At 41.8% G+C, this 26,112-nt stretch overlaps 1 protein-coding gene across 1 annotated transcript in view; it reads right to left on the bottom strand.

Moving 5' to 3' along the window:
* The window catches only part of pcgf3 (polycomb group ring finger 3), a 90,673-nt gene that overhangs the window by 46,757 nt on the left and 17,804 nt on the right, over positions 1-26,112 (bottom strand). The window contains exon 2 of the mRNA XM_075481992.1: positions 7,422-7,531. Coding sequence (XP_075338107.1) covers positions 7,422-7,436 — 15 coding nt within the window. The 5' untranslated portion in view covers positions 7,437-7,531. The remainder of the gene's footprint in view (positions 1-7,421; positions 7,532-26,112) is intronic.

The following is a 26,112-nucleotide window of genomic DNA, read 5'->3' as shown; positions in this document are numbered from 1 at the left end:
TCTTGGTCTGTGAGCGAGTAAATGACAGGCAAAGCAAAGTGAAATGTCAGAATCGCTGGGGAAAAAAGACGGATTATGCGCTCGATTTTCATCTAACATTACGTGTCGTGGAAAATAGCCTAATGAACAAAAATGCGATATCACCGCATACCGCGCTGTTGAGCGGCTATGAGTCACCGCGGTGGGAATTCCCTCACCGCGACAGCCCTAGTAGGTTCACTTCCTGTTTTCAAAACAAAAGCACCAATTGTATGGTAATGGCTTTCCCTATGATAAAAGGCAACGGGTGTTTTATTTTGTGAAAATAACAGGAAGTGCGTTGCTCACTGCGGCTAGCTTTAGTAGCGCCGAATTCGTGGGAACAAAATTGTAAACAGCCGGTATTTTGTCAGGTTTTCAACACGTTGGGGATCTAAACGACTACTTTCTCGCCTGAAAATGTTTCAAATGTTGCTAAAGTTTACAGAGTTTAGAGCTTAAGGGAAATCAGCTTCAGGCCGGCTGATTTTGGCTCGGGCAGGAGCGAAATGCATTGTGGGTAAACGCTCTGCATACCGTCTCATCGATGAGTATGCCATATGCAGTATGTAGTATGTAGCATGTAGTATGCAGTATGTAGCATGTAGTATGCAGTATGCAGTATGCAGTATGTAGCATGTAGTATGCAGTATGTAGCATGTAGTATGCAGTATGCAGTATGTAGCATGTAGTATGCAGTATGTAGTATGCAGTATGCAATATGTAACATGCAGTATGCAGTATGTAGCATGTAGTATGCAGTATGCAGTATGCAGTATGTAGCATGTAGTATGCAGTATGCAGTATGTAGTATGCAGTATGTAGCATGTAGTATGCAGTATGCAGTATGTAGCATGTAGTATGCAGTATGTAGTATGCAGTATGTAGCATGTAGTATGCAGTATGTAGTATGTAGCATGTAGTATGCAGTATGCAGTATGTAGCATGTAGTATGCAGTATGTAGCATGTAGTATGTAGTATGTAGTATGCAGTATGAAGTATGTAGTATGTAGCATGTAGTATGCAGTATGCAGTATGTAGCATGTAGTATGTAGTATGTAGCATGTAGTATGCAGTATATAGTATGCAGTATGCAGTATGTAGCATGTAGTATGCAGTATGTAGCATGTAGTATGCAGTATGTAGTATGCAGTATGTAGCACGTAGTATGCAGTATGTAGTATGCAGTATGTAGCATGTAGTATGCAGTATGTAGTATGCAGTATGTAGTATGCAGTATGCAGTATGTAGTATGCAGTATATAGTATGCAGTATGTAGTATGTAGCACGTAGTATGCAGTATGTAGTATGTAGTATGCAGTATGTAGTATGTAGCATGTAGTATGCAGTATGTAGCATGTAGTATGCAGTATGCAGTATGCAGTATGTAGCATGTAGTATGCAGTATGTAGCATGTAGTATGCAGTATGCAGTATGTAGCATGTAGTATGCAGTATGTAGTATGCAGTATGCAATATGTAACATGCAGTATGCAGTATGTAGCATGTAGTATGTAGTATGCAGTATGCAGTATGTAGTATGTAGTATGCAGTATGCAGTATGTAGTATGCAGTATGTAGCATGTAGTATGTAGTATGCAGTATGTAGCATGTAGTATGCAGTATGCAGTATGTAGCATGTAGTATGTATTATGCAGTATGCAGTATGCAGTATGCAGTATGTAGCATGTAGTATGTAGTATGCAGTATGTAGTATGTAGTATGCAGTATGCAGTATGCAGTATGTAGTATGCAGTATGTAGTATGTAGTATGCGGTTTCGAACACAGCCGGTGTGAAAAGCATCTTCTCCTCACACGTGCACAAAGGCAGGGCCTCATCTTCGCTGGCTTTGAACTCGCAGCTCAGGTGACTTCTTTATATCTCTGTAATCACTTCCCTCCGTTTTCCCTCGCTCATATAAAAAAAAAAAAAAAAAAAAAAAAAAAAAAAAAAAAAAAAGCTAATACGGTCTTAACATTCATTTGAGACCAAAAGCTTCATAAGCTGTGGCAGTCAGCAGCTTTGCCCTGAGTTTTGCCTGCCAGGATGCATTAGAGGCCTCTTATTTCCCTTTGTTTCGCAGCTTCTCGTCTCCCTCCTCCAACACGGAACCTGCAGATATATCTCATCCTGACGAGCATCTCGATTCCATCTCATTAAATTAGTTAGACGCTTTTATTCAAGGTGACTTACGCCTGTGAAAAGAAGGGCAGCTGTGAGAGTTTCAGTTTCCTGCCCGAGGATACTTTGACATGTGGACTGGGGGAGTTGGGAGATGGGACCAGCAAGCTTCTGATTAAAAGAGGAAGAGCTGGCCACATTAGCCAGGTTTCCATTGTTTGATTCACATTTTCAGAACTGAATAAGAAAAAGGTGAATGGAACGAATACACAGACTTCCCCTCATTCACAAAAACAATCAGAAGCTTGCTTGTTTTTAAGAAGACAATCTGGAGAATTAAAATAACGAGACTCGCCAGCTGTTTCCAGTCAATAAACTCAAGTGTCTGGTTGGCATCTTTAGGTTTATGATACAATATCCCAGAGCAACACAGCCGAGTTTATTCGCCTCAGACCAGTGTCTGAGTCACATTTCTTTTCTTTTTTTTTTACAGCTTTTCCAAAGATAAAAAGATTTGCTTTTAAAGCAAATATAAACCCAACTAATTTAAATCAATCAGCCAATAAAGATCTAGGAGTGCCCGAGGCTGCAAAGATCCCACAGAGCTAAATACGTCCCATAACTGATCTGTTTTCCTGTTTTATGAAACATTAAGTGCTAAATGATGATGCTACATCCGCCCGTCCTTTCGTGGTCGCCTACAGGAATCCCTTTAATCAGGAGGAGTGTAACCGGGGCTGCAGCAGACCAAGTGTGACCTCAGAGGAACCTCTGTAGCCAAAGCAGAGCCACAGAAAACAGCTTGGCTTAAAGGGACAGTTCGCCTCTTTTGACATGAAGCTGTGTAACATCCCATATCAGCAACATCATTTCTGAACATCTTCTTACCCCCTGCTGCGTCCTGTGAGCAGAGTTCCAGCCTCGTTTTGGTGCTGATGAAGGTAGTCCGGCTAGTTGGCTGGGGTTTATAAAATAAAGTGTCTTGCTTCTCAAAACAATATGCGTTCAAAAGAGTAATACATTTGCATCACAAAATGGTTCTCCAGGAAAAAGTCAGACCTCACAATCTCTTGGCCCTATTTTCTCTCCCTTCGTATCACTGCCTGCTGTGCAGACCGAAGTGCAGACAGAGCAGCAAACACCGTAACAGGTGCGGCTGTCGGCAGGCGTCTTTCCTTTCATTTAATTTCCTTTCCTTTTGTTTCCTTTTCTTTTGTTTCCTTTCCTTTTGTTTCCTTCCCTTTTGTTTCCTTTCCTTTCATTTCCTTTTGTTTCCTTCCCTTTTATTTCCTTTCCTTTCCTTTCCTTTCCTTTTGTTTCCTTCCCTTTTGTTTCCTTTCCTTTTGTTTCCTTCCCTTTTGTTTCCTTTCCTTTCGTTTCCTTTTGTTTCCTTCCCTTTTATTTCCTTTCCTTTCCTTTCCTTTCCTTTTGTTTCCTTCCCTTTCAATTCATTTTGTTTTGTTTCCTTTAATTTCCTTTCCTTTCATTTCCTTTCATTTCCTTTCCTTTTGTTTCCTTTCATTTCCTTTTGTTTCCTTTCCTTTCCTTTCCTTCCCTTCTCTTTTCCTTTTGTTTCCTTTCCTTTCCTTTTGTTTCCTTCCTTTTTGTTTCCTTTCCTTTCATTTCCTTTTGTTTGCTTCCCTTTTGTTTCCTTTCCTTCTCTTTTCCTTTTGTTTCCTTTCCTTTCGTTTCCTTTCCTTCTCTTTTCCTTTTGTTTCCTTTCCTTTTCCTTTTGTTTCCTTTCCTTTTCCTTTTGTTTCCTTTCCTTTTCCTTTTGTTTCATTTCCTTTCCTTTTATTTCCTTTTCTTTCATTTCGTTTCCTTTCCTTTTCTTTCCTTCCTTTCCTTTTCTTTCCTTCCTTTCCTTTTCTTTCCTTCCTTCCTTTCCTTTTCTTTCCCTTCCTTTCCTTTCATTTCCTTTCCTTTTCTTTCCTTCCTTTCCTTTTCTTTTCTTTCCTTTCATTTCCTTTCCTTTTGTTTCCTTTTCTTTTCTTTCCTTCCTTTCCTTTTCTTTTGTTTCCTTTCATTTCCTTTCCTTTCCTTTCATTTCCTTTCCTTTTGTTTCCTTTCATTTCCTTTCCTTTCATTTTGTTTCATTTCCTTTCCTTTTGTTTCCTTTCATTTCCTTTCCTTTTGTTTCCTTTCATTTCCTTTCCTTTCATTTTGTTTCATTTCCTTTCCTTTTGTTTCCTTTCATTTCCTTTCCTTTTGTTTCCTTTTCTTTTGTTTCCTTTCATTTCCTTTCCTTTCATTTTGTTTCATTTCCTTTCCTTTTGTTTCCTTTCATTTCCTTTTCTTTTGTTTCCTTTCATTTCCTTTCCTTTTGTTTCCTTTCATTTCCTTTCCTTTTGTTTCCTTTCATTTCCTTTCCTTTCATTTTGTTTCATTTCCTTTCCTTTTGTTTCCTTTCATTTCCTTTTCTTTTGTTTCCTTTCATTTCCTTTCCTTTTCTTTCCCTTTCCTTTTATGTGCTGTGCAGACCAAAGTGCAGACCGTGCAGTAAACACTGTAACAGGCGCGGCTGTCGGCAGGCGGCAGCAGGCAGTGATACGAAGGGAGAGAAAATAGGGCCAAGAGATTGTGAGGTCTGACGTTTTCCTGGAGAACCATTTTGTGATGCAAATGTATTACTCTGTTGAACGCATATTGTTTTGTACGGAAGCCCAGAACGGACGTGGTACGTATAAACTTTTTTTTGATGGTTTTCTCGAGATAACGAGTTAATTTACCGATGGTTTTCGAGGCCACTTTTCCTCCCCAGTCCGCCCCTGTTTATATGTGTTTATATGTATTTCTGGCAAAGGTTTTTACCCATCTTTACCCCCCTTTCATTGAAAACTGAATAAAGTAGCCTATGAATCAAACATGGAATGTGGAGCTGTTTGTGTAACAGTTGCATCATTGGGTAACCATGGAGACGGCCTGGTCCCCTCAGCCGGTCACTGAGGTGTAAACGCATGTTGAGCTGCAGTCGAGCCGGCCGTCTCCTTAAAGGACGCGGGCTGATATGAAAGTTATCTCTACAAGACAAACAAACTGCGAACACATAAAACACACAAGAAGAAAATGTTCATAAATGATGTTGCTGATATGGGATGTCATACAGCTTCATGTCAAAGGAGGCGAACTGTCCCTTTAACACACCTGTATAACCCACCATCGCTGTAGCCAAGACAACAAGCTTTGGTTTTTAGGCTGTTGATTTATTCTAAACTCAGCTGGACGGACTCCAGGAGTCTGAATAAAAAGAAAGATGAAAGACTTTCTGCACATAAATGTCACAGCGACACACGTGTGCCGACTTTCCCGAGGCTGTTAACGTCTGAACTGGCTCACAGACGGACTTTCTGCTCCTCTCCGACACGGATAACCTTTAAGATTAGAAGAAAATGTCCGAGAACAACTTCTGCTTTGATAAAAAAAAAAAAGACCTTCAGCGAGGAGATGCGGCAGACCGGAAGCGTCTCGGAAACATCACGACAATAACAGAACCGAGCGAATAAAAAAAGAGTTCAGTTACAGACGGGATAAGAAGCAGCCGGTGTGTCTGTAAATAAAGTCAGGTTTCCTGTGGGGTGAAAACAAGGTGGCCGACGGCCGCGAACCCACCAATCAGACGTGAGATAACCAGCAGAGATGCTCAGCCAATCAGACGGCGAGTCGGCCAGCATCCATTATTCAGAGGCTCAGACCTGATCTAAAATCCTCAGCACACACAGAAAAGCGTCTTCTCTAAAGTTCCTGTTCATCAGGAACTGAGAGACACTCTGTTTCTTTATGATGTGGGCAGGGCTCTAAATTAACACCCGCCAATTTTCTAAGTTTCGATTTCACGCCCATAATGTTTTGCTACCCTGCGTCTGATTATTTTCTCTTTAGGAAGACAAGCAAAGTAATAAAACACTTATCGTATAAACAAGCAGTTAGCTTAACATGCACAAATGGGGTGTCATTCACCTTTTGATTTTTGTATTTGGGACACTTCTGTCTTTATTTAGGTGACTCTGCTCCATCATTGTAAATTAATGCATTGAGAAGGGGAGCATTATTTGACAGCGTGTTATTGGTACAAATACAGACGCAAACACTAACAAAATGTGGCGATGGTTGGGACAGCCGGCCGTGAAGAGAAAAGATATGCCTGCCAAAGGAGGGGAGGAGGAGGATATTTTGAATATATTGAATCTGGCATGGTGACGGTTTGCGCACACGCCGGCCACACTTTGTGAGAAAAGGGAAAAATGGAACTGATTTAGATGGATCCGAAGACAGTTCAGAGAGCTCGGACGATGTTTAAGCATTTCACAGTATCCATAATTCCATAATTAGTCTCTGCACATAGTTTTGTGTTTAATTTTGTGCATTATCTGCACTAAAACATGGTTAGAAAGTTGTTAAATATTTCCATTTTTGTAGATTCAGGGTTCACATGAATATAAATCAGTTTTAAAGTTATTTTTTTATGTAAAAAAAAATGTGACCCTGAATAGTAGGCTATGTGAGGGTTGAGGAGTAATGAAATGTTAGAATAAGTTTTGTATGTAAATAAGTTTAATTATTGTAATTATTTTTAATTGGATATACATTCCCAATTTCACTGTAAAATGAATTTAAAGCTTTAGTTAATAAATTGATCAAATTAATTCAGTGGCTCTCATCTGTCTTTTTTGCACGGAAAAATATGTGGCTGGTGGAAATTCTGATTGGCTGGTAACTTCAGAAACTTACTAGCCACATTGGCTGGTGATCAAAATAGTTAATTTAGAGCCCTGGATGTGGGTAATTAGGGAGACATCTTTGGTTTTAAATGGGACCTGAAACTGGAGCTCGTGGCCACTCAGTAACAGGGAGGATCAACACAAACTGAGACAAAAATGATGAATTATGCCACATTTTATACCTAACTTTGGCTGAAGTTACTTTTTTAGTGTTTCTTGGTTCGTGTTCATTCATTTATGAAGCAATTTATGCGTTTTTAGCTTTTTATTTGGCAGTTTCAGTGTTTCAGGCCTCTATTTTTCAGTGATTTTCAACCCACTGAGTCTTTAAATTGTTCAAATAAAAGCTTCAGACTGGAATCAATTCTTCTACCAAGACTAATCAGAAGACAATCTGATAATATCTGATGTTGTTTTCAGTTTCTGAGCCTTCGAGCTGAATTTATTCAACATTTTCACATAATATTAGCTATAATTCACAAGCAGCTGCTTGAATTTGTGTGTTTTTTCCGCTTTTCTTTGAGATTCTTACTGAAAAAGTGTCCGACAGCGCGGCTCTTACCCCTAATACCGCCATGCGTCGACTGTGGATGGTGCAGCAGCCACGTCTCTTCCCGTCGTTGTGCGGCCGACAGTGTTAGCTGCTCATCATGGAGAGCCTCTCATCGAAGACTGCGAACACAGAAAGAGGCAAATAAGCACGACTGTCAGGAGATTCGTTCTGAGAGATTTATTTTACCTGAAATGAGGAACACGGGAAATCAACAACATTCGTGTCTGATGCCAAACTGAGATGATCGGCTCAGCTGACCATCAGCAAGACCAAAATTAATCAATGAAAGGTGTTAAATTCACATAAAGTCTGCAAACCTTCAGTCCAGACCAGACAAAGTGACATTAAACACATAAAATCTGCTTTAAAGGAACAACTTTAACTAAAAATGAAAAGGGAAGATGGTGCTTTTCCAGCTGTATTCAGTCAGAATGAAATAAACTTTACGTGATAATTAATGACACAGATCTGAACAAGTTGTGGACAGAACCATCCTTAATAAACCAGCCTCCATCTATCTAAAAGGTATATGTTAAAGAAAAGATGATTATTGGAACAGCTGATTGGTTCAACTCAGCCGAAGCCGCCTCCTGGCATCCAATCAGGATGCTCCTCTGCTCGCCTGGCGGCTGGGATTTTAGATGAAATGCACTTGTTTTGGTTGCGTTTGCGCAGCCAACTGATCCCGACGTGGGACCTTATCGAGTCGTTTCCTTTCTCCTCGATGGAAGCTGGTCATTGTTTAGTCTCGTTTAGCTCTGTTTGGTAGTTCAGGTTGTTCAAGGCAGCTTTGGTTTATCTTCATATGAGGAAAGATAAGAATAGTTTGACTTTGTGTTGCTCCAGCCTGTAAATTCACCTCCTTTACTCCCATCTGGTAGTTTCTTATGTTACGTTAGTCACGTTCCAGGAAGAACACACAAGTACCGGCTGCTCGATATGAACTCTAAAACTCTGACGCAGTCCTAAAGGTATTAAATAAATGCAAAACAACAATTCAGATTGATCACAAAGCCCCAGTTCTGAGGTTTGCATTCGTAGTGACGGATCAGAGAAACAAGTGTTAGAACAGCAGGGGGCGCCTGGATGGATTTTCATTTAAAAAGGTTACATTTGGTTTGGTTTAACTGAACAGCCGAAGGGAAAAGAAGCTGCTCAGAGAGTCAAACAACCCAGAAACAACAGGGACTCACATAACCCCACAGCACCCGGGCTGTGTGAGCGGCAGCACAAACACCGGAGCAATGACGGATCGTTCAGAGGGAGCACATCAGAGGATCTCATGCAATGACTCAGTCATCCTCTCTGCTCACAATGAGGGGGAATGTGAGGCGAACACCCACCGCTCATTCATCCTCCTCCACGCACGATTGAAACGCCGCCTTTAGAGTCTACAGTCACAGCGTAGCAGCCCGCCTCGTGTCTGCCCATCAGACCGGGAAATTAGCCCCGTTAGAGGGCCGCTGAGGACACACCGTCGGACGCTGATCAGCCTCACGCAGATGTTCAGGCAGATGTTCGACATGACGCCGTGATGCAATGCTTTACAGTTGTGGCTCCAGTCAAAGCGATTATTATTTATGTTTTTTAATCTCTTCTTTTATTTGATAAAAAGCACAAAAGAAGCCAAATATACCCAAATATTTAAAGAAAAGTCACGTTGCCATCTTAAAACGTGTCTGAATCATCTAAAAAACAGATGAGGAATAGTTCTCCGGGCTTCTTGAAGGACATCCCAAAGCTCTTCTCTGGATGTGGGCTGCCTTTTGTTGCGTTCTCTGCCAACATGATCCCACACTGCTTCAGTAATGTTGAGCTCCGGGCTCTGGGGAGGATTCATCCCTCCATCAGACCTGCTGCCACTGATTTTCAGCCCACTTCTTGTGTCCTTTGGCACAGCTCAGCCTTTTCTCCCTGTTTCCCTTCCTTAAGAACGGCTTCCTGACAGCCACCCTTCCATGGAGCCCATTTCTGATGAGGCTTGGGCCAACAGCAGATGGATCAGCTGAAGCTCCAGATGCATCTCTCAGCTCCTGTGTCAGGTCTTTGCTGGATTTTTTCCTCTTTCTTAAGGACATCACTTTCAGATCCTGTTCATCTGCTGGAGATAGTTCTTTAGGCCGGACACTTCTTCTTCTGTCCTCCACTTGTCCAGTTTCCTCAAATGTTTTAAGGACACACTGCACACCATGCTGAGATATGCCAAGTTTTCAGCTAACAGCTCTTTGGGAATCACCTTGTTGCTGCAGAAATCCTGTTTTCTGTCTGTCACACTGTGTTATCTTTGCTGTTTTTCACACATGCAGCTAAAGAAATGGGAACAAATCTTAATTCCAGTCTAAAACCCACAAATAGCTTCTAGATTATTCATTTCTGGTGGCATAAAACAGTTTAATCATTTAATTTTTATTAGTTCTTACATAATTAGTCATTAGATTATATCTTATATTCCTTTTTTAAGCTTAAAATTGAATCTTATTTACTTTTTCTTGATGTTGAATAACATATAATTCTTATTATTGTCTGTTTTGTTCCTACTTTTCTACTTTTAGACGTGATAACATTCATTTTTTTGGGATTAGGTTTTTGTTAAAACTGAATTTCTTATTTTAATTTGACTCTTTTGGTAACTGAAGCTGTTTTTCACACATGCAGCTAAAGAAATGGGAACAAATGATGTGTCTCTGTGATAGGCTGCTGGGAACAAAGTGCCTAAAGATCCAGTTTAAAACGGCTTCTTTGCTAAGTTGTCTGTTCTGTGTGGACACAACACTGGCTCATCCCTTGAGTTAGGAGCCTTTTTTAATCCTTTAATGACTCACAGGTCAGAGTTAAGTGTCTTAACAAAGAAAAAACACATCAGGTACAAGGAATGGAGTGAAAATGAGTAAAAAAGCAGAAGATTTCCAAAGAAAAACTTGAGAAACTAACTGGAGAACTGTTGATCCCGACTTTCTCATTAAAAATCTCTTCAAATTTAATTCTCAAGCGTTAATAACTTCAGACGTCCAGTGATGATTACTGTTGTAAACCGTAAACTGTGTTATCTTTGCTGTTTTTCACAGATGCAACGAAAGAAACGGGAACAAATGATGTATTTCTATCTTTAGGCACTTTGTTTGAAATCAGCCCCAACTGTACGCACTTTTAAATCCAGGTTAAAAACATTTCTCTTTCGGTGTGTGCTTATGGTTGAGTTTATATTTTTCTTTTCCCCCTCTTCTTTGATTGCTTTTAGCTGTGTTTTCATTTTTATTCTATTTTTTGTCTCTTTAAATTGCTTGTTTTTATGCTGCTTTATGTTGTTCTTTTAAATGTCTTGTCTTTAAGTAAAGCACATAGAGTTGTAAGAACCTGTAGTATGAAATGCGCTATATATATATATATATAAATAAAGATGCCTTGCCTTTGTTCCTCGCAGCCTGTCACAGTTTAAAACGGCTTCTTTGTTAAGTGTCGCCACAACACTGGTTCATCCCTTGAGTTAGGAGCCTAAAGAAAGAGTCCAGAACAACATTCGACAGCTTTTTGAGATGTAAAAAGGTCTCCGAATTGAAGTAATTCTTTACACACTTTTACAGGCCTTTTCTTTATGGACCTGCGTTGGCGCACGTTGGACGTAAACAGGAAAAGCAATCAGAGCCAATGAGCGCCCATTCCGAGTGGAAGGAAAGGGCAATCACTTTCACCGGATCTCATATTCAGCAGCTCTTTTTCCAGGCTTTATTTGCTCAAACTGTGAAGGGGAACGCATCGTTTCTACGCAGAAATCACATTAAAGACCAGACAAAAACTCCCGCCGAGGCTCAGAGGAATCAAAACGCCGTAATGCTTCACAATTTGTGTGTTTTCCCGGATGTCTGCCACCAGCATCCGCCGCTGATAAAGTTTAAAGAGCGGCCCGTTATTTGCCAGATCTCAGAGCCTGTCGCCCTGCAGATAGAGACGTGCAATTAACCTCCGTGATTACATCCACGCTTTCACCCACTTCCACTTTCTCTTCTTTAACTGAATGATTCCTCACAAGTTTCAGCTGGATGTTTGGATGTTTGCAATGAGAGCAGCAGAGACACAGAAGGCAACCTTCTGATGAACCCAACGCTGGGACCAAAGCAAAGCAGAGAGACCGTATGAACCGTCTAAAGGATCGAACCATCTACAGCAGGAGGGTTCCAGGTTCGATTCCCAGCTGGAGCCTCTCTGTGTGGAGGTTGCATGATCTTCCCATGGACTCCGGCTGCCACCCACCCCCCAAAAACATGCGTTTTAGGCTGATTGGCGACTCTAAATGGTCCCCGAGGTGTGAGCGTGAGCGCTGGGCAACACGGGCCAGCGTGTTTCTAGTTGCGTCAGGAGGGGCATCCGGCGTAAAAAACATGCGCTGAATCACTCAGTGGGGTCACATTTCACTGAAGGGATCAGATAATTGGCTAAATTACAATCAGAATGAGTTATTAAAGGGTAATTCTGCTTGGATATATGGCGGTGAATGAATGTGATCAGAGGCACAAAGCGTGTCATACCCCGGTATGATAGGTGGCGCTGTACCCATTCCAGCTGTTGCTAATAGAGCCACTTCCTGTTGACCTCTTCAGCACCAACAACAACAACAAACTCAGGCATTGGAGAAAGATGGAGAACGCAGAGCCAGATGAAGCTACGTCCCTCTACATTTGCTCTGTGATGAGCTGCTTGTTGCACAAACTCGATGCCCAACGGAGCATTCTCCATCGCGTTGTTTGTTTCTTTCTGACGGCGACAACAACAGGAATATCGTCTCCTTTGACTTCCGGGTCACGACCCCGGGAAAACATCTGGAGCATGCGCAGAACGCAAAGTCTGATTCACCACGTGCTTCAGCGTCTACAAGCAGGTTTAGAGTGACTTTCAACCCAGTTATCTCGGGGTCTGAATCCCATCCGATCCAGTTCTTAGTCAGATTAAGGTGTCTACATGAACTTAATAACTCATTCTGATTGTAATTTAGCCAATAATCCGATCCTTTCAGGGCCATGTGACCCCACTGAACCTTTACGATTCCGTCCCACAGCTCCTCTCAGTGCGACTTTGGTTATTTTCATGTCCTCAATAATAACAACAATGTTTTCCACACAGTAAAGAAGGTGAAAATAAAGAACGAGGACATTTTCAGGCGTCATTCTGGGAAAAATAGTTTGTTTTAATGTCATGTTTTGGTTCTCTGCTGATGTGTTCATCCCGTCTCATGACGGTCTGATGGTGAACCTGAAGGAGAGCAAAGAGGTCGGTCTTCCTTCGTCTCTTTTCAGCACGTCAGAGCTTCCAGTTTTTTCAATTTGTAATTTAGCCAATTATCCGATCCGATAAAGAAGGAGATCTAAATACATTCAAAATGTCTGCCACATCTTCTCTTGTCAGACAATAAGCCGAAAAACAACATTAAACCTTAAAAATGTTAACATTTCTGTCAATAAGTCAAGCAGTTCGTATTAAAGTGTAAATGTCCCTCCTCTAACAGAGCCCGTCCAGCGGCAGGTTAAAGTGAAAGTGGATTAATGACCCCCTGACGACCTCTTCATCATGTGGGTGTGATTCACGGTGAGTTCATCATCCTGCTGCCTCCCACTGAAACCAGTCCGGCCACAACAACCCTTCAACCAGCCGGCTGCTCTGGTTTCTATCAACAAAGACGGATAACGGCTTTTAGAAACTAGAACAGGAAATGCTTATTAATAAGACATTACTGCCCAAACACTGCGATGAATCACAGTAATTAGTTCGACCCGATGGAGCTGTTTTTCATCTTATAATTTAATTTTACGACTCAAACACGAACTTTAAAGTTATCTGCATCTGGGGTGAACAGATTTAAAAATAATAATAATAATAAATCAGGTATCAGGTAAATGCTTTAAATGCAAAATTCATTTTTTGGAGCTCGTGCACGGAGCCTGAAAGCAGAGCCGAGTGCCGCCACCTCTGAGCGGAGCAGAAAGAGCAGCGCGGGTGAAATTCGATGGTTTGGGCCGTCTAACTTTCTGCAGGAGCCAAAGGTCGGTCGACCTCTTTGACCTCTGAGAGGAGCGAGGCGGGCATATCACATGACATATTCACAGCAGCGTTAAAGGATTTTACGCCTTCAAATAAATATGACTTTGTTTTATGAACGGCTTTTACAGATTTACAGACTTACAGCTGCTTGGACTCCATCTCTGGACCCGAGTTACACCGATGTCTCATTCCACTGGTGAGAAGACGGAGCCAACAGCAGACGTATCCAAAAAGCGACTCAAGTCACGGAAAAACAAACCTAAAATCATTTAAATCCCTCAGTTATATTCCCAATAAGCCAATTTATCAGGAGAAAAACAGCAAACAGAGTGGTTCAGAGACGCTGGATGAGAGGCAGCAGCTTCGGCTCGCTGCTGTTTTCTTTATCGGATAAAATCAATACCGAGTTATGAAAGAAAAAGCTGCCAGTTAGGCCATTTTTAAACGGGGTTGTTGTGGCTTTCTAAACCAAAACAGCCCACCTGCACACCTGACCTGTGTGGGACGTCATTAAAAGTGTGTCACCTGTCGCTGTCAGCTGTATGAAATGCTTGAAAACATATTCAACAGGACAACTTTGTCGGTTTTGGAACCAGAATTGTGAAATAATTCCATGATTTAATGGTTAATTGTGATATATTTGGATCTACTCGTGCACCCCCCCCCCTGATCGTTAAAGGCTGAGTTGTATTATGACAGAATATTATGTGTTCAGGCGCCGCTGGCTGTGGCCACAACACGAGTGGGCGATCCTCAGCTGTGGATTACCGCCCGTGACACAGGAAGAACGTTTCTTACACCAAACGCTTTCTGTAAACTTCCTCTCGCTGCACATTCACCTCCTTTAGTTTCATGAGAAACTGTGGCTCTGCGCACACACTCTTCAGTCATTTCAGCAGCATAGATGTCCGCAGAAGTGGAACCAAGGTGGGAAATCACTGCTCAATCGCTCATTATTTATGGCATTTAACACACAAGCAACGTGCAAGAAGCACCGCAGGTGTGCACGTCTCTGGGAGTATCATGGGAAAGGTAACTCCGGTTTGATGTGACACAGCAGACTTAGAGGAATGTTCTTTCTTATTCTTTGCTTAAAAATGGTCCCTGCAATAAGATTAGTTTGGCGTGGGACGACGAAATTCGGTACACATATACATTCATCATGCCCAGACGCACAAAAAAGTCTCATGCCGCCATGGTCCCACGTCCACAGGAAGGCGGCCATTTTGGATGGAAGGTGCGTTTTGGTGCCATTTTTCCCCGATTTTTGCACCTGACATAAGATCGAACTCGTCCTGCAGATTTAATTTAACTTGAGATTACTCCGGCTTGTTCTTGAGCTTCCAATGAAAGAATCGAGCTAACAGATGGCATCATCAGGACTAATCCATGTGCATATATGTTAGGGGTGGGACGATATGCTCTGGTCACGATTCGATTGTATCCCGATTCTAAGGTGCCGATTCGATTTGTATCACGATTCTTGATAATTGCGATTCTACAAGTATTGCAATTCGATATAATCAGTAATTACAATTTTCTTCCTCCTTAAAAAAAAACAAACAAGTTGAATCATACACTTCTAGAATGAATGTCGTTCCCATAAACAATGCACATCAGTCTGTGTCAGTCAGTCCAGCAGCTGACATTTATTTCAACTCAGACAAAAAGAGGCATTTTTTAAAGTTTACGGTTATAAAATGAAATGAAATGTCCACACAGCACTAATGTGGGCTAGTTTTAACATAACTTAATGTAATGAATTGATGAAGTTCATCTGGACACGGATATGATGTAATATAATCGATAAAGCTTCCCTTGGCATAGCAAATGTGTTTAGCATAAACGGTATTCAGATTACAATTCTGCTGCCATAATGCTGGACAGGACAAGGGTAAATATATATATATATATATATATATATATATAAATAATCCATTCAGGGGAGAAACACGATTTTTAAAATCATCCCATTAAAAATCGCGATATGTACATGAATCGATTTTTTCGCCCACCCCTAATATATGAGCATGTTGCTTCAGCCCACATGTGGTGAATGTGCACAGAAATCTGCTGAGTCTCCTTTGCATATTTCACCACTGTTAAAGCGGTAAGCACCTACAACAAAGTGTCGCTTCCACACGGCGGCTGTACAGCTGCCGATTCATTTTCACGGCTTTAGGAATACAGCGAAGTCTCGAGATCGACAACATTTGCAGTCAATCATTCCCTGAACGACTGCCTCGGTGGCGGGCGAGTACAAACGGAGACAGACACACACACTCTGGCATCACAAAGAGCCCCTGTTGGTCCGCCTGTGGGCACTGGAGTGTTTGGATTCAGGATGAATCGGCTGCCAGCTGGAGCGCCGGACAGCGAAGGCCGGCCTCGGTGGACGGAGCCAGGAGGAGAGGCCTCTGCTTGTTGTGGAAGCGTTGGCTTCGTGTCAAAACTCACACACTTAGACGCAGACCAAAATCCACAGAAAGCACACAGAAATGGAAATGCCCTCCTGCTCGAATACACACACACAGTTATTGTGGCTCTTAATTCTGTTTGATGGGCCTCAATCCCCCTGCCGGGACTCGGTGCCTGGGGGAAATCAGTCGGACAATAGAGGCGATCTAAAGAGAAGCAGACCGCGGCGGGCCAGCAGGCCACGCTCTCTGCCAACAACCAGCAACACTGGAATAATTGAGCTTTGAGTCGAGCTTGTGATGGCCAGCACAGGAGTTACTGAAGCTGGGGTGTAATTTGCCTGTCAGGTCAGACAAAACACAGGAAAACCAGAAGCTACTGGTGCTCAGAGGGTCCAAAAAGGCTACAGAAAACACGATATCCTAAATGTTTGAATTCAACTGTAAACAGACTTTTAAAAGAGGACGTACATGCAACAAAATGTTCTGCTCGGCAAGGATAAGAGAACTCCGTTTCAACTTCAAGCTGAGAGGGGATGAGAGTGAGCAGCGAGATATGGGGGGCGAGCACAGAAAGTTCAGCTCGTCAGCAAGAGAAGCCGATATAATCAAGTCTGATCACACAAACAGAGACCGAGATAGACACTTAAATCGACTTGTTTTCATCAGAAGTTCCCTCACTTTGTTTTGTTCTTTGTTCCGGCAGCGTGAAACGTCTGCAGAGCAACGATGAGAGAGCTGCAGCCGAAGCAATCAGTACGCAAACAAGCCATTTAAGAAGAAAAACAACACAAGAGATGTCATCATCACAGCTCCTCAGGTAACAGGCCGTTAGCTTAACCCGGCGCTGCGTTAGCCTCGTCCTCATCAGATGGATTTGCGTGAGTCTTCAACCGAAAGTTACATTTTCTTAAGTCGTAAAACTAAACCAAGAGGATATACAGAAGTGTATTCTATCTGATTTAACTCTATTATCACTGAAGTTTGCTTGTTTGTTTTATTCAGGACAATCATAGCATTTTTTAATTGACTGAAAAGGCCTACAGGCTGAAACGTAACGCGTATATTTAAGCCTGTCCTGTTGAACAAAATTAAGCTACTCATCAACCTATATTTTTTTCAGTGAGAAGAAAAACAATAGTTAAAAAGAGAAAAAACAGAATTGCATCCAATAAAGTCAAAAATAGAAGAATAATGAAGCAAAAATCATAAATAAACACAAAATCCTTCACAAATTATAAATACTTGTAGCCCTAAAAAAATTGCTTTAGAAACCATCCTTTTGAAAACCAAAAATGTTCTACAATTTCTTACATTTATATTAGCATCATTCCATAATGAAACCCCAACAACAGACATGCATTTCTTTTCATTTCTTTTTTGGCCTTCGGTACAGTAAATTTGCAGATGTCTCTTAAATTATAGTTTGTTTCTTGAGATGAGAAAAACCTTTGTATGCTGACTGGGAGTAACTTTGATTTGGCTCTAAACATTATTTGCATTATTTTTTAATATACCAGATCATTGAACACCTTAGCTTTGATTTAAATGGATTTTTGATCCATTCTCTGTGATCTTTGCTTTATTTATTTGGATATTTCAGATGTTTTTTGCTGTAAACTTCACGAGCCCAAAGTAATAAAACCCATGCAAGGCTGATGTTTGTGTGACTGCTAACAAACAGTTGGATCCACCTGTCGCCTCCATGTTGGCCGGACAACAGAAGAGCCCTGAGAGGAGCTTTCACTTTAATGAACCCAGGCTGGAAAACTGAACAGTCCCAGAGTGCGTTTGCTCGTGGTTTCTTATCTCAAACAAAAAAAGCAATGCCTTGACTCATCAACCACACATCCATGCTGCACGTCTGAGGCCAGAGCGATGACGTAGAGCGTCTATTTTCCACCCCGCCGCCTGAGAAACCGCCCGAGTGGGTCAGAGCGACCCCGTTCAATGCCACAAACCCATTCTGCGCACTTTAACCGTGTTAAAACAGCATTAAGACACATTTACAGAAGACAGAAGCACTAACAGTGGGGACCAGTGTGGGTTTTCAATCACATCCGCCAGTCATGTGAGGCTTCAAACGATCCCAGAGGGGATATTCTTTAAGAATACAGCAGTGACACCGTCTCTGGCAACGGTTTCTTTATGCTGCTCGCTCCATGAAGAAAGAAGAAACTAACTGAACCTCCAACAGGCTGAGGACACGCCCTGGCAGCAGGTCCAGGTGGCCTGCGACATTCAAGCATGTCCAAACTGTCCAAGCAGCTAAAAGCCTCCAAAAACTGACAGAATTAACGGCCGAAATCCAGCCGGATACGCTCAAGCTGCAGAGCCAAGGCCAGAGTGCACGTCAGAGCGTGTGTGAGTCGGCACGCCACCTAAACATCAGCTGGAATACCGCTCTTATTAGCGGTTAGTTAAAAAGTTAAAAGGAAACAAGTCTGAGAAACAGTGCAGTTACAATGCAACATGAGAGTTAAAGCTCTTAATCTGAAGCTTGAGTTTCAAAACTTTTTCACATTTTAACTTCTGATTCTATCTATTGTTCTTATTTCTTTCTTTTTTTAAAATTTTATTTAAATCATGCTTTTTATTTCTATTGTTTCAATGTATCTGTAAAGCACTTTGAATCCCCTTGTTGTTGAATTATGCTCTACAGATAAACTTGCCTTGGCTAAAGGGATAGTTCGCCTCTTTTGACATGAAGCTGTATGACATCCCATATCAGCAACATCATTTCTGAACATCTTCTTACCCCCTGCTGCGTCCTGTGAGCAGAGTTCCAGCCTCGTTTTGGTGTTGATGAAGGTAGTCCGGCTAGTTGGCTGGGGTTTAAAAAATAAAGCGTTTTGCTTCTCAAAACAATATGAGTTCATAAGAGTAATACATTTGCATCACAAAATGGTTCTCCAGGAAAAAGTCAGACCTCACAATTGCTTGGACCTATTTTCTCTCCTTTCGTATCACTGCCTGCTGTCCAGACCGTGCAGACCGAGCAGCAAACACCGTAACAGGCGCGGCTGTCGGCAGGCGGCAGCAGGCAGTGATACGAAGGGAGAGAAAATAGTGCCAAGAGATTGTGAGGTCTGACTTTTTCCTGGAGAACCATTTTGTGATGCAAATGTATTACTCTGTTGAACGCATATTGTTTTGAGAAGCAAAACGCTTTATTTTTTAAACCCCAGCCAACTAGCCGGACTACCTTCATCAACACCAAAACGAGGCTGGAACTCTGCTCACAGGACGCAGCAGGGGGTAAGAAGATGTTCAGAAATGATGTTGCTGATATGGGATGTCATACAGCTTCATGTCAAAAGAGGCGAACTGTCCCTTTAATGTCTGCTAAACACAGATGAAGCACAGCAGCAGCACGGCAGATATGATCAGACGTCACGGGGACTCCCTGGATGCTGATGCAGCTTCAGCAAACACACAAAACGCAGCTTGGCGAGTTCAAAGCTAAAAGCATCTCCTGCCTTTGGTTAAAAGATGGATCCATTCGAGCTGCGCCAAAAGATGCCAGCTGGCCTGTATTTGACTGACAACTGTGTTCCAGACAGAATATCAAAGTCCAGACTCGTGGCCACGCGTGGCTGCCGGCGGGGCAGTTTGATCACATGACCGACGAGGCTGCAAACCCTTCTATACATTCACTAGTGGAGGTCTTTCACACTCACACACGGGAGGTAATTAAGACTTTAAGTTGGTCGGTGGACTTCATTGCTCTGCTGAGCTCATGATAGCGGCGCTGCCCCGGATCAGCCCCACCCAGCAGCTGCAGCCGCTCACTGATAACCCCGCTGAACTCCACTGCTTTGGGACATATTGTTTTCACTCTCCGTCAGATAAACAGTCCCAAATCTCTAAATCCATCAAACGAGCAGTCGCAGTTAGACCCTCAGCCAGCCGATGGTGTGCAAACTGAGATAAAACTACAAATAATTAACTCTGATGAAGACACTCGGTTCTTAAAAAGAGCGCCGACTGCAGCAGAAAGGGAGAAAACTCGAGAATAATGAGCAAAGCAGCTGTAAAAAAAAATGCCTCGGCCTCCAGAGGATAATCAATAAAAGCCTCCAGGCGGCTCGGTTTTCCCTCAAAACGATGTGTCAGATAACGTTTTACCCTCTCAGCACAGGAAAATCCGCCGCGTCCCACAACTGGTTTGGGAAATGAAATAGCAGCTTGATCGACCTGTTGAGCCTTTTGTGTTGAGCGGATGTCAGCGTGCTCTCAGAGAAACGACAGAAACTCCGTCTGTGAACCAGCCGTCTGCGGGATGAAAACATCCCGACCTTCTAGGCCCGGGCGATCGTCCTCAGGACCGGCCGGCGCTTTATTCCCACCGGAGGATTAACGGCGTGCCACAGAGGAGGAACCCCTACGAGTCTCTGCCCTCTGGGGATAATCAGAAAGAAGATGGAACCTTTATTTCCAATAAAGCTTCACATATTTCGTCTAAGGTTGGGCGAGTTAACTCGTTAATTTAACGCCGATACATATTTTATCGCGCATTAACGCAGGTTTTATTTACTAATTTTTCATTAAAAAACTTTTTGGGGGGCTTTTGTGCCTTTAATGGATAGGAGAGTTCAGAGAGAAAGGAAGCAGGGGGCAGAGAGAGGGGGAACAACACGCAGCACAGTGCCATCAGATGCGGGACTCGACACGGGCCAGCTGCAGCGAGGACTATAGCCTCTGTACATGGGGCGCCTGCTCAACCCACTACGCCACAAACCACCCCTGTTTTATTATTTATTTATTATTGTAAAAGTCTGTTGCTGACAGGCTTTTACTTTGTAAAAGTCTGTTGCTCACAGGCTTTTATTTTGTAAGAGTCTGTTGCTCACAGGCTTTTATTTTGTAAAAGTCTGTTGCTGTCTGCTGCGGAACCGGAAAAGAAAGTAATCGTCGGATCCACCAAACATGGAGAAGGGTACGGAACTTTTACTCGGCCATTTTCATGTTAAAGTTCTTCCAGACGGCGGAGTGGACAGAACCAAAGTCATCTGTAAACACTGCCAAGTTGAATTGTCTTCTCAGCGTAGTAGTTCCAGTCTAAAATATCACTTAAAGGCAAAACACACAACTGATAGCAGCAAGTCATTCAAGGAAACAGACAGTGGAGCGAGGCTTCTACATAAAAACTACAGAAAGATGCTGATGTTAAAAGTGTGTTTGCACAACAAATGTTATGGCACTTTCATTCATATGGCAGCACATTTAAAATAAAGCTAAATGCTAAAAGCTATACGCTACTTTTGGATTCAATTTTGGATTCTACGTACAAATGCGATAAATCGTGGGAAATCATGTGATTAATTAGATTAAAAAAATTTGTTGTCTAGTCCTAATTTTGTCATCCGTTGCACGAACGTTAGTTTTTCTTGGTCATGCATTGAATTCTAATTTGTTTATTAACAGAAAGGAGGCCTCCAGCTCCTGCAGTACCAGCAAATAACTCACGCTGACTCAGTGTCATCAACGGATGAGCAAATGGATCATCGATAAAGAGATGATGACGAGGAAAGAGGTGATTCATCAATATATCTGTCCCTCAGCTTAGATTCCAGCTTCATGTTGAAGCTTCTGTGGAAGGATTCCACGAGTCAGAAAGAGCAGAAACCATCAGTGATGATAAACTGTGTCGCATAAAAGATTAAAGGGGCCTGAAAGAAACAACAAGACCAATTTATTCATGTATTTTTATTAAAAAAATAGTTTAAACTGTTATACGTTCAGGTGATATTTCCTGTCATCTTTAAAGAGGTCTGAGCAACAGTTGTCCAGCCTTTCTGAAGGTCTTTCAGAGTTTTTTATTGGACATTTTCTGCTTTTTCACTCATTTTCAGTCCAGTTCCTGAACCTCTTTTCAGAGAAAAGTGTTTTTTCTTTGTTTGTTCAGCCACTTAACTCATCATTCAGGCAGGAAAAAGGCTCCTAACTCAAGGGATGAACCAGTGTTGTGTCCAACTTAGCAAAGAAGCCGTTTTAAACTGGATCTTTAGGCACTTTGTTCCCATAGACACATCATTTGTTCCCATTTCTTTAGCTGAATCTATTAAAAACAGCTTCATAGTTTCAACTTTCTTGTACATTTACGTTAAAAACTGCTTTCAGTTACCAAAACAGTCAAATTAATATAAGAAATTCAGTTTTAACAAAATCCTAATCCCAAAATAATGAATGTTATCAGGTCTAAAAGTAGAAAAGTAGGAAAAAACAGACAATAATAAGAATTATATGTTATTCAACAACAAGAAAAAGTAAATAAGATTCAATTTAAAGCTTAAAAAAGGAATATAAGATATAATTTAATGACTAATTATGTAATAATTAATATAAATGAAATGATTAAACTGCTTTATGCCACCAGAAATGAATAATCTAGAAGCTCTTTGTGGGTTTTAGACTGGAATTAAGATTTGTTCCCATTTCTTTAGCTGCATGTGTGAAAAACAGCAAAGATAACACAGTGTGACAGACAGAAAACAGGATTTCTGCAGCAACAAGGTGATTCCCAAAGAGCTGTCAGCTGAAAACTTGGCATATCTCAGCATGGTGTGCAGCGTGTCCTTAAAACATTTGAGGAAACTGGACAAGTGGAGGACAGAAGAAGAAGTGTCAGGCCTAAAGAACTATCTCCAGCAGATGAACAGCATCTGAAAGTGATGTCCTTAAGAAAGAGGAAAACATCCAGCAAAGACCTGACACAGGAGCTGAGAGATGCATCTGGACCTTCAGCTCAGGCTGTGTTGGAGGAGAAAGGAGCTCAGTCAGAGCAGATATTCTCATAAATATCTGAAGAAATGAGGGGCAGGGCTGTGGATCAGTAAACTGTGTAAAGAATAAACATTCTTCTCCAGTTAGCCGGCATGGAAATGCTTTCAGCCTGAAGCATTGTAATTATCTTCCACTTTTCTTTTCTGCTGGACTCAAATGACAGATAAAAGAAACAAAAATCACTCAAGTGCAGTTTGCAGCTCAGCAGCAGCACTTCACAGACATCCTCTGTGCTTGTGCTGTTTCCATCGCTGCTGTGGGGATTAATAAATCTGCCGGCCAAAGCTTGGATCGATCGCCTCGGACGCTTTAAGCCATACCCTCTGAACACAGCGTTTTATTCCCTAAAGATGTCTGGATGTTTTACAGAAGCGAGGACGGGAAATAAAAAGGTCAGGATCACGATGATGCCAATGTGCAACCGTTCAATAAGTTTTGTAAATGCTTTTTTAAAGCAGGGCTGCAGCTCAGGGTCGACCTCACCTTTTAACCCGCAAAATTAAACCATAAAAGCAAAAAAGAAAGCGTGACCCCACCTTTGTTTTAACGTACCATCGGAGGAGCGTGGGTAGTAACGAGTTACATTTACTCGAGTAAGTTTTTGAAAACATTACACTTCTAGGAGTAGTTTTAAATCTCTATACTTTTTCCTTTTCCTTGAGTAGATGTGTGCAGCAGAAACTGTCCTCTTACTCCGCTACATTAGGCTACAATGAGCTGGTTACTTTTCTTCTTACCTCTTTGGTATTCTACGCCTCATTATTTTTATCCCCCCGCGTACGCCTCATTTTAATGTTTTATTCTGACAGAGAGAGAGACTTCCGCCAAAGGCTCTACCACCTGACTGTGTTCCACCAATCAGACGCAGCCATGCAGTCTGGTCACGTGACCATACTCGATCTCAGCGGCGGGACGGGTTAGCTTTAGCATTAGCAGTCGTAGCAAACAAACAAAGAAACGGATGAAAAATGTCAGAACCAACGGTGGGAAATGAAGACGCAGACGAGGCCTCATACTGAAAGCATGTTTACCTTACAAAGAGTGAGAAACAGCAGCTACATTATGTGTCTTCTGTGTCAACCAAAACAAACGCACATTTCAGCAGAAACTCAACATCTAACTTGAGGAAACATGTAGCGCTAAGTTTCCTAAACTCGTTTTTCCCCCATGGATAGGTGAATGTTTGTTTTTTAGGTTACATATGGGTTACAGATGTTTTAAACATTTCCTAAGGCTCTTTTGTTTTTTATGGAAGTTCTTGAATTTACCTGGATTATTTTAATTTAAGCTATTTTGTAATTAATTCATTCATTTTAATTTATTTTATCAATTGGATGAACTCTAATTGGCCTAAAGATGATTATTTAGTATGTTTGTCTGTCTGATTGAATGCTTGTGTTAACAAATAAATCAGACGTTACTCAACAGTTACTCAGTACTTGAGTAGTTTTTTCACCGAGCACTTTTTTACTCTTACTCAAGTAATTATTTGGATGACTACTTTTTACTTTTACTTGAGCAAAGCCACAAAATAATCGGACGCCCTGCATCACATGTGTGCTGAAAACTCCTACATAACCGTCGTTTTGTTGCAGCCTGTCACTGCATTTCATCATTTCTTGCAGATTAATTAAAAGCATTTGCAGCAGCGTCCATATTTATTTGTAATCTATCATATAACGTGGGATTATGTAGCTCCTTCAGCAGTCTTCAGCCAGAATGGAGTGTTTGAACAACGAGCCGATCACCTTCAGTTCACCCGATTTATTAACTGAATTCTACAGAAAATCTAACATGGAAATGTAGATGTTTTTCTGAGAGATTTGGCCTTTGCTCCTGAGCACTTAAACTGGCTCACGGTCCGTCTGACACCGGCCGCCTGATAAAAACCACACATCCAGCTCCAACAAAGCCCTTCAGGTCAAAGGGGCGCCTCTTAAAAGCCCCCAGGCCGCATAGCATCGGTGATAAAGACGCCAGAGACGCTGCTGTCGGGAGGATTGGACGCGACTAACCTCTGAGACTTCAGGACAGATCACTCTGCTTCAGGTTATGGGCGGGGGAGGAGAATAGGGCGGTCATGTAAAAACAAATTCTCAAATCATAAATCCAAGTCTGACAAAGAGTTCAAATCCAAACGATTAAGGCCACAAAAATCCTTTTTGTTTAGAAATAGAATAGAAAAATACTTTATTCATCCCCCAATGGGGGAAATTTCAAATTAGTCAAGTAGCTCAAAAAAATTAGAAATATTTACAATGATTGTATAATAACAACAACAATAATAATACTAATTCTAGTAAAAAAAAAAATAGTGCTACTAACTAATTATAATAATAATAATAATAATAGACTAAATAAACAAATAAATAAAAAATAAAAAAAATAAATAAAAAAAAAAATCAATCAATTTGAGAAGAACTCAGCAGTCACTGTTAAAAAGCCTTATGGCTGTGTGTTTAGCTCGAAATCGTAATTCTTTAGTTCATAAACTCTCCAAACTATGACTGATTACTCATCTATTAATCACAGTATGACTTTCATAGAAACCGCCCTGCTTTGGGAGCTAAATCCTGATTAGCTCCTTGTGTGAGAGGTGTGTGTTTTGGCAGGCCGGCTGCAGTTCTCACAGGAAAAGGCCGGAGAATCACAGCACCAAACTCAGACCAAACAAACATTAAAGTTCCTGTTTCCATTTCTAAAAGCAAAACATTTCAATTCACCAGGCGGAGAGTCTGCGGTGGAGAAGAGGCTTTCTGCAGCCAATGAGCCATTACGTGGGGTTTGCAGGCTAACGGGCTGGTAGCAGCGCGGCGTTGTGGTGCTTTTCTCAGTTTTAACCACAAAGTGTGGGCCACAGGCCTCAGGCCGAGTCACACACAGACACGGGATGACAGTTATTACACACTTACTGTACGAGCTCAGCCAATGTACAAGGCAAGAAGGTAATTAGTTCCTCGTTTGGCCCAACCGATGTTCATTAACAAAAAGCTTTCTGGGGTCATTAAACTGACAGAGACGCTCAGCGGGGGCGTCACTCACTCATCGCTCTGTTACGGACCGTCACCGACCCCCGGCCATGTTTTACCAAATGGCTGACGGACCACTAAGAGAAAGCTGACCAGCTATAAGGCATGTGTGCAGTTTAGAAGAAAAGGAAATGATAAATAGGGCTGGGCGAGTTAACTCGTTATTATCGCGTTAATTCATTCATTATTTAACGACGATAAATATTTTATCGCGCATTTTTTTATTCTTTAATTATCTTTTGTGCCTTTAATGGATAGGAAAGTTCAGAGAGACAGGAAGCAGGGGGCAGAGAGAGGGGGAACGACACGCAGCACAGGGCCGTCTGATACGGGACTGGAACCGGGGCCAGCTGCAACGAGGACTATAGCCTCTGTACATGGGGCGCCTGCTCAACCCACTACGTCACGGACCACCCCTGTTTTATCATTTATTTTATT

The sequence above is a fragment of the Odontesthes bonariensis genome, chromosome 13 (genome assembly GCF_027942865.1).
Source record: "Odontesthes bonariensis isolate fOdoBon6 chromosome 13, fOdoBon6.hap1, whole genome shotgun sequence".
NCBI lineage: Eukaryota > Metazoa > Chordata > Actinopteri > Atheriniformes > Atherinopsidae > Odontesthes > Odontesthes bonariensis.
This window is presented reverse-complemented; position numbering and strand designations above follow the sequence as displayed.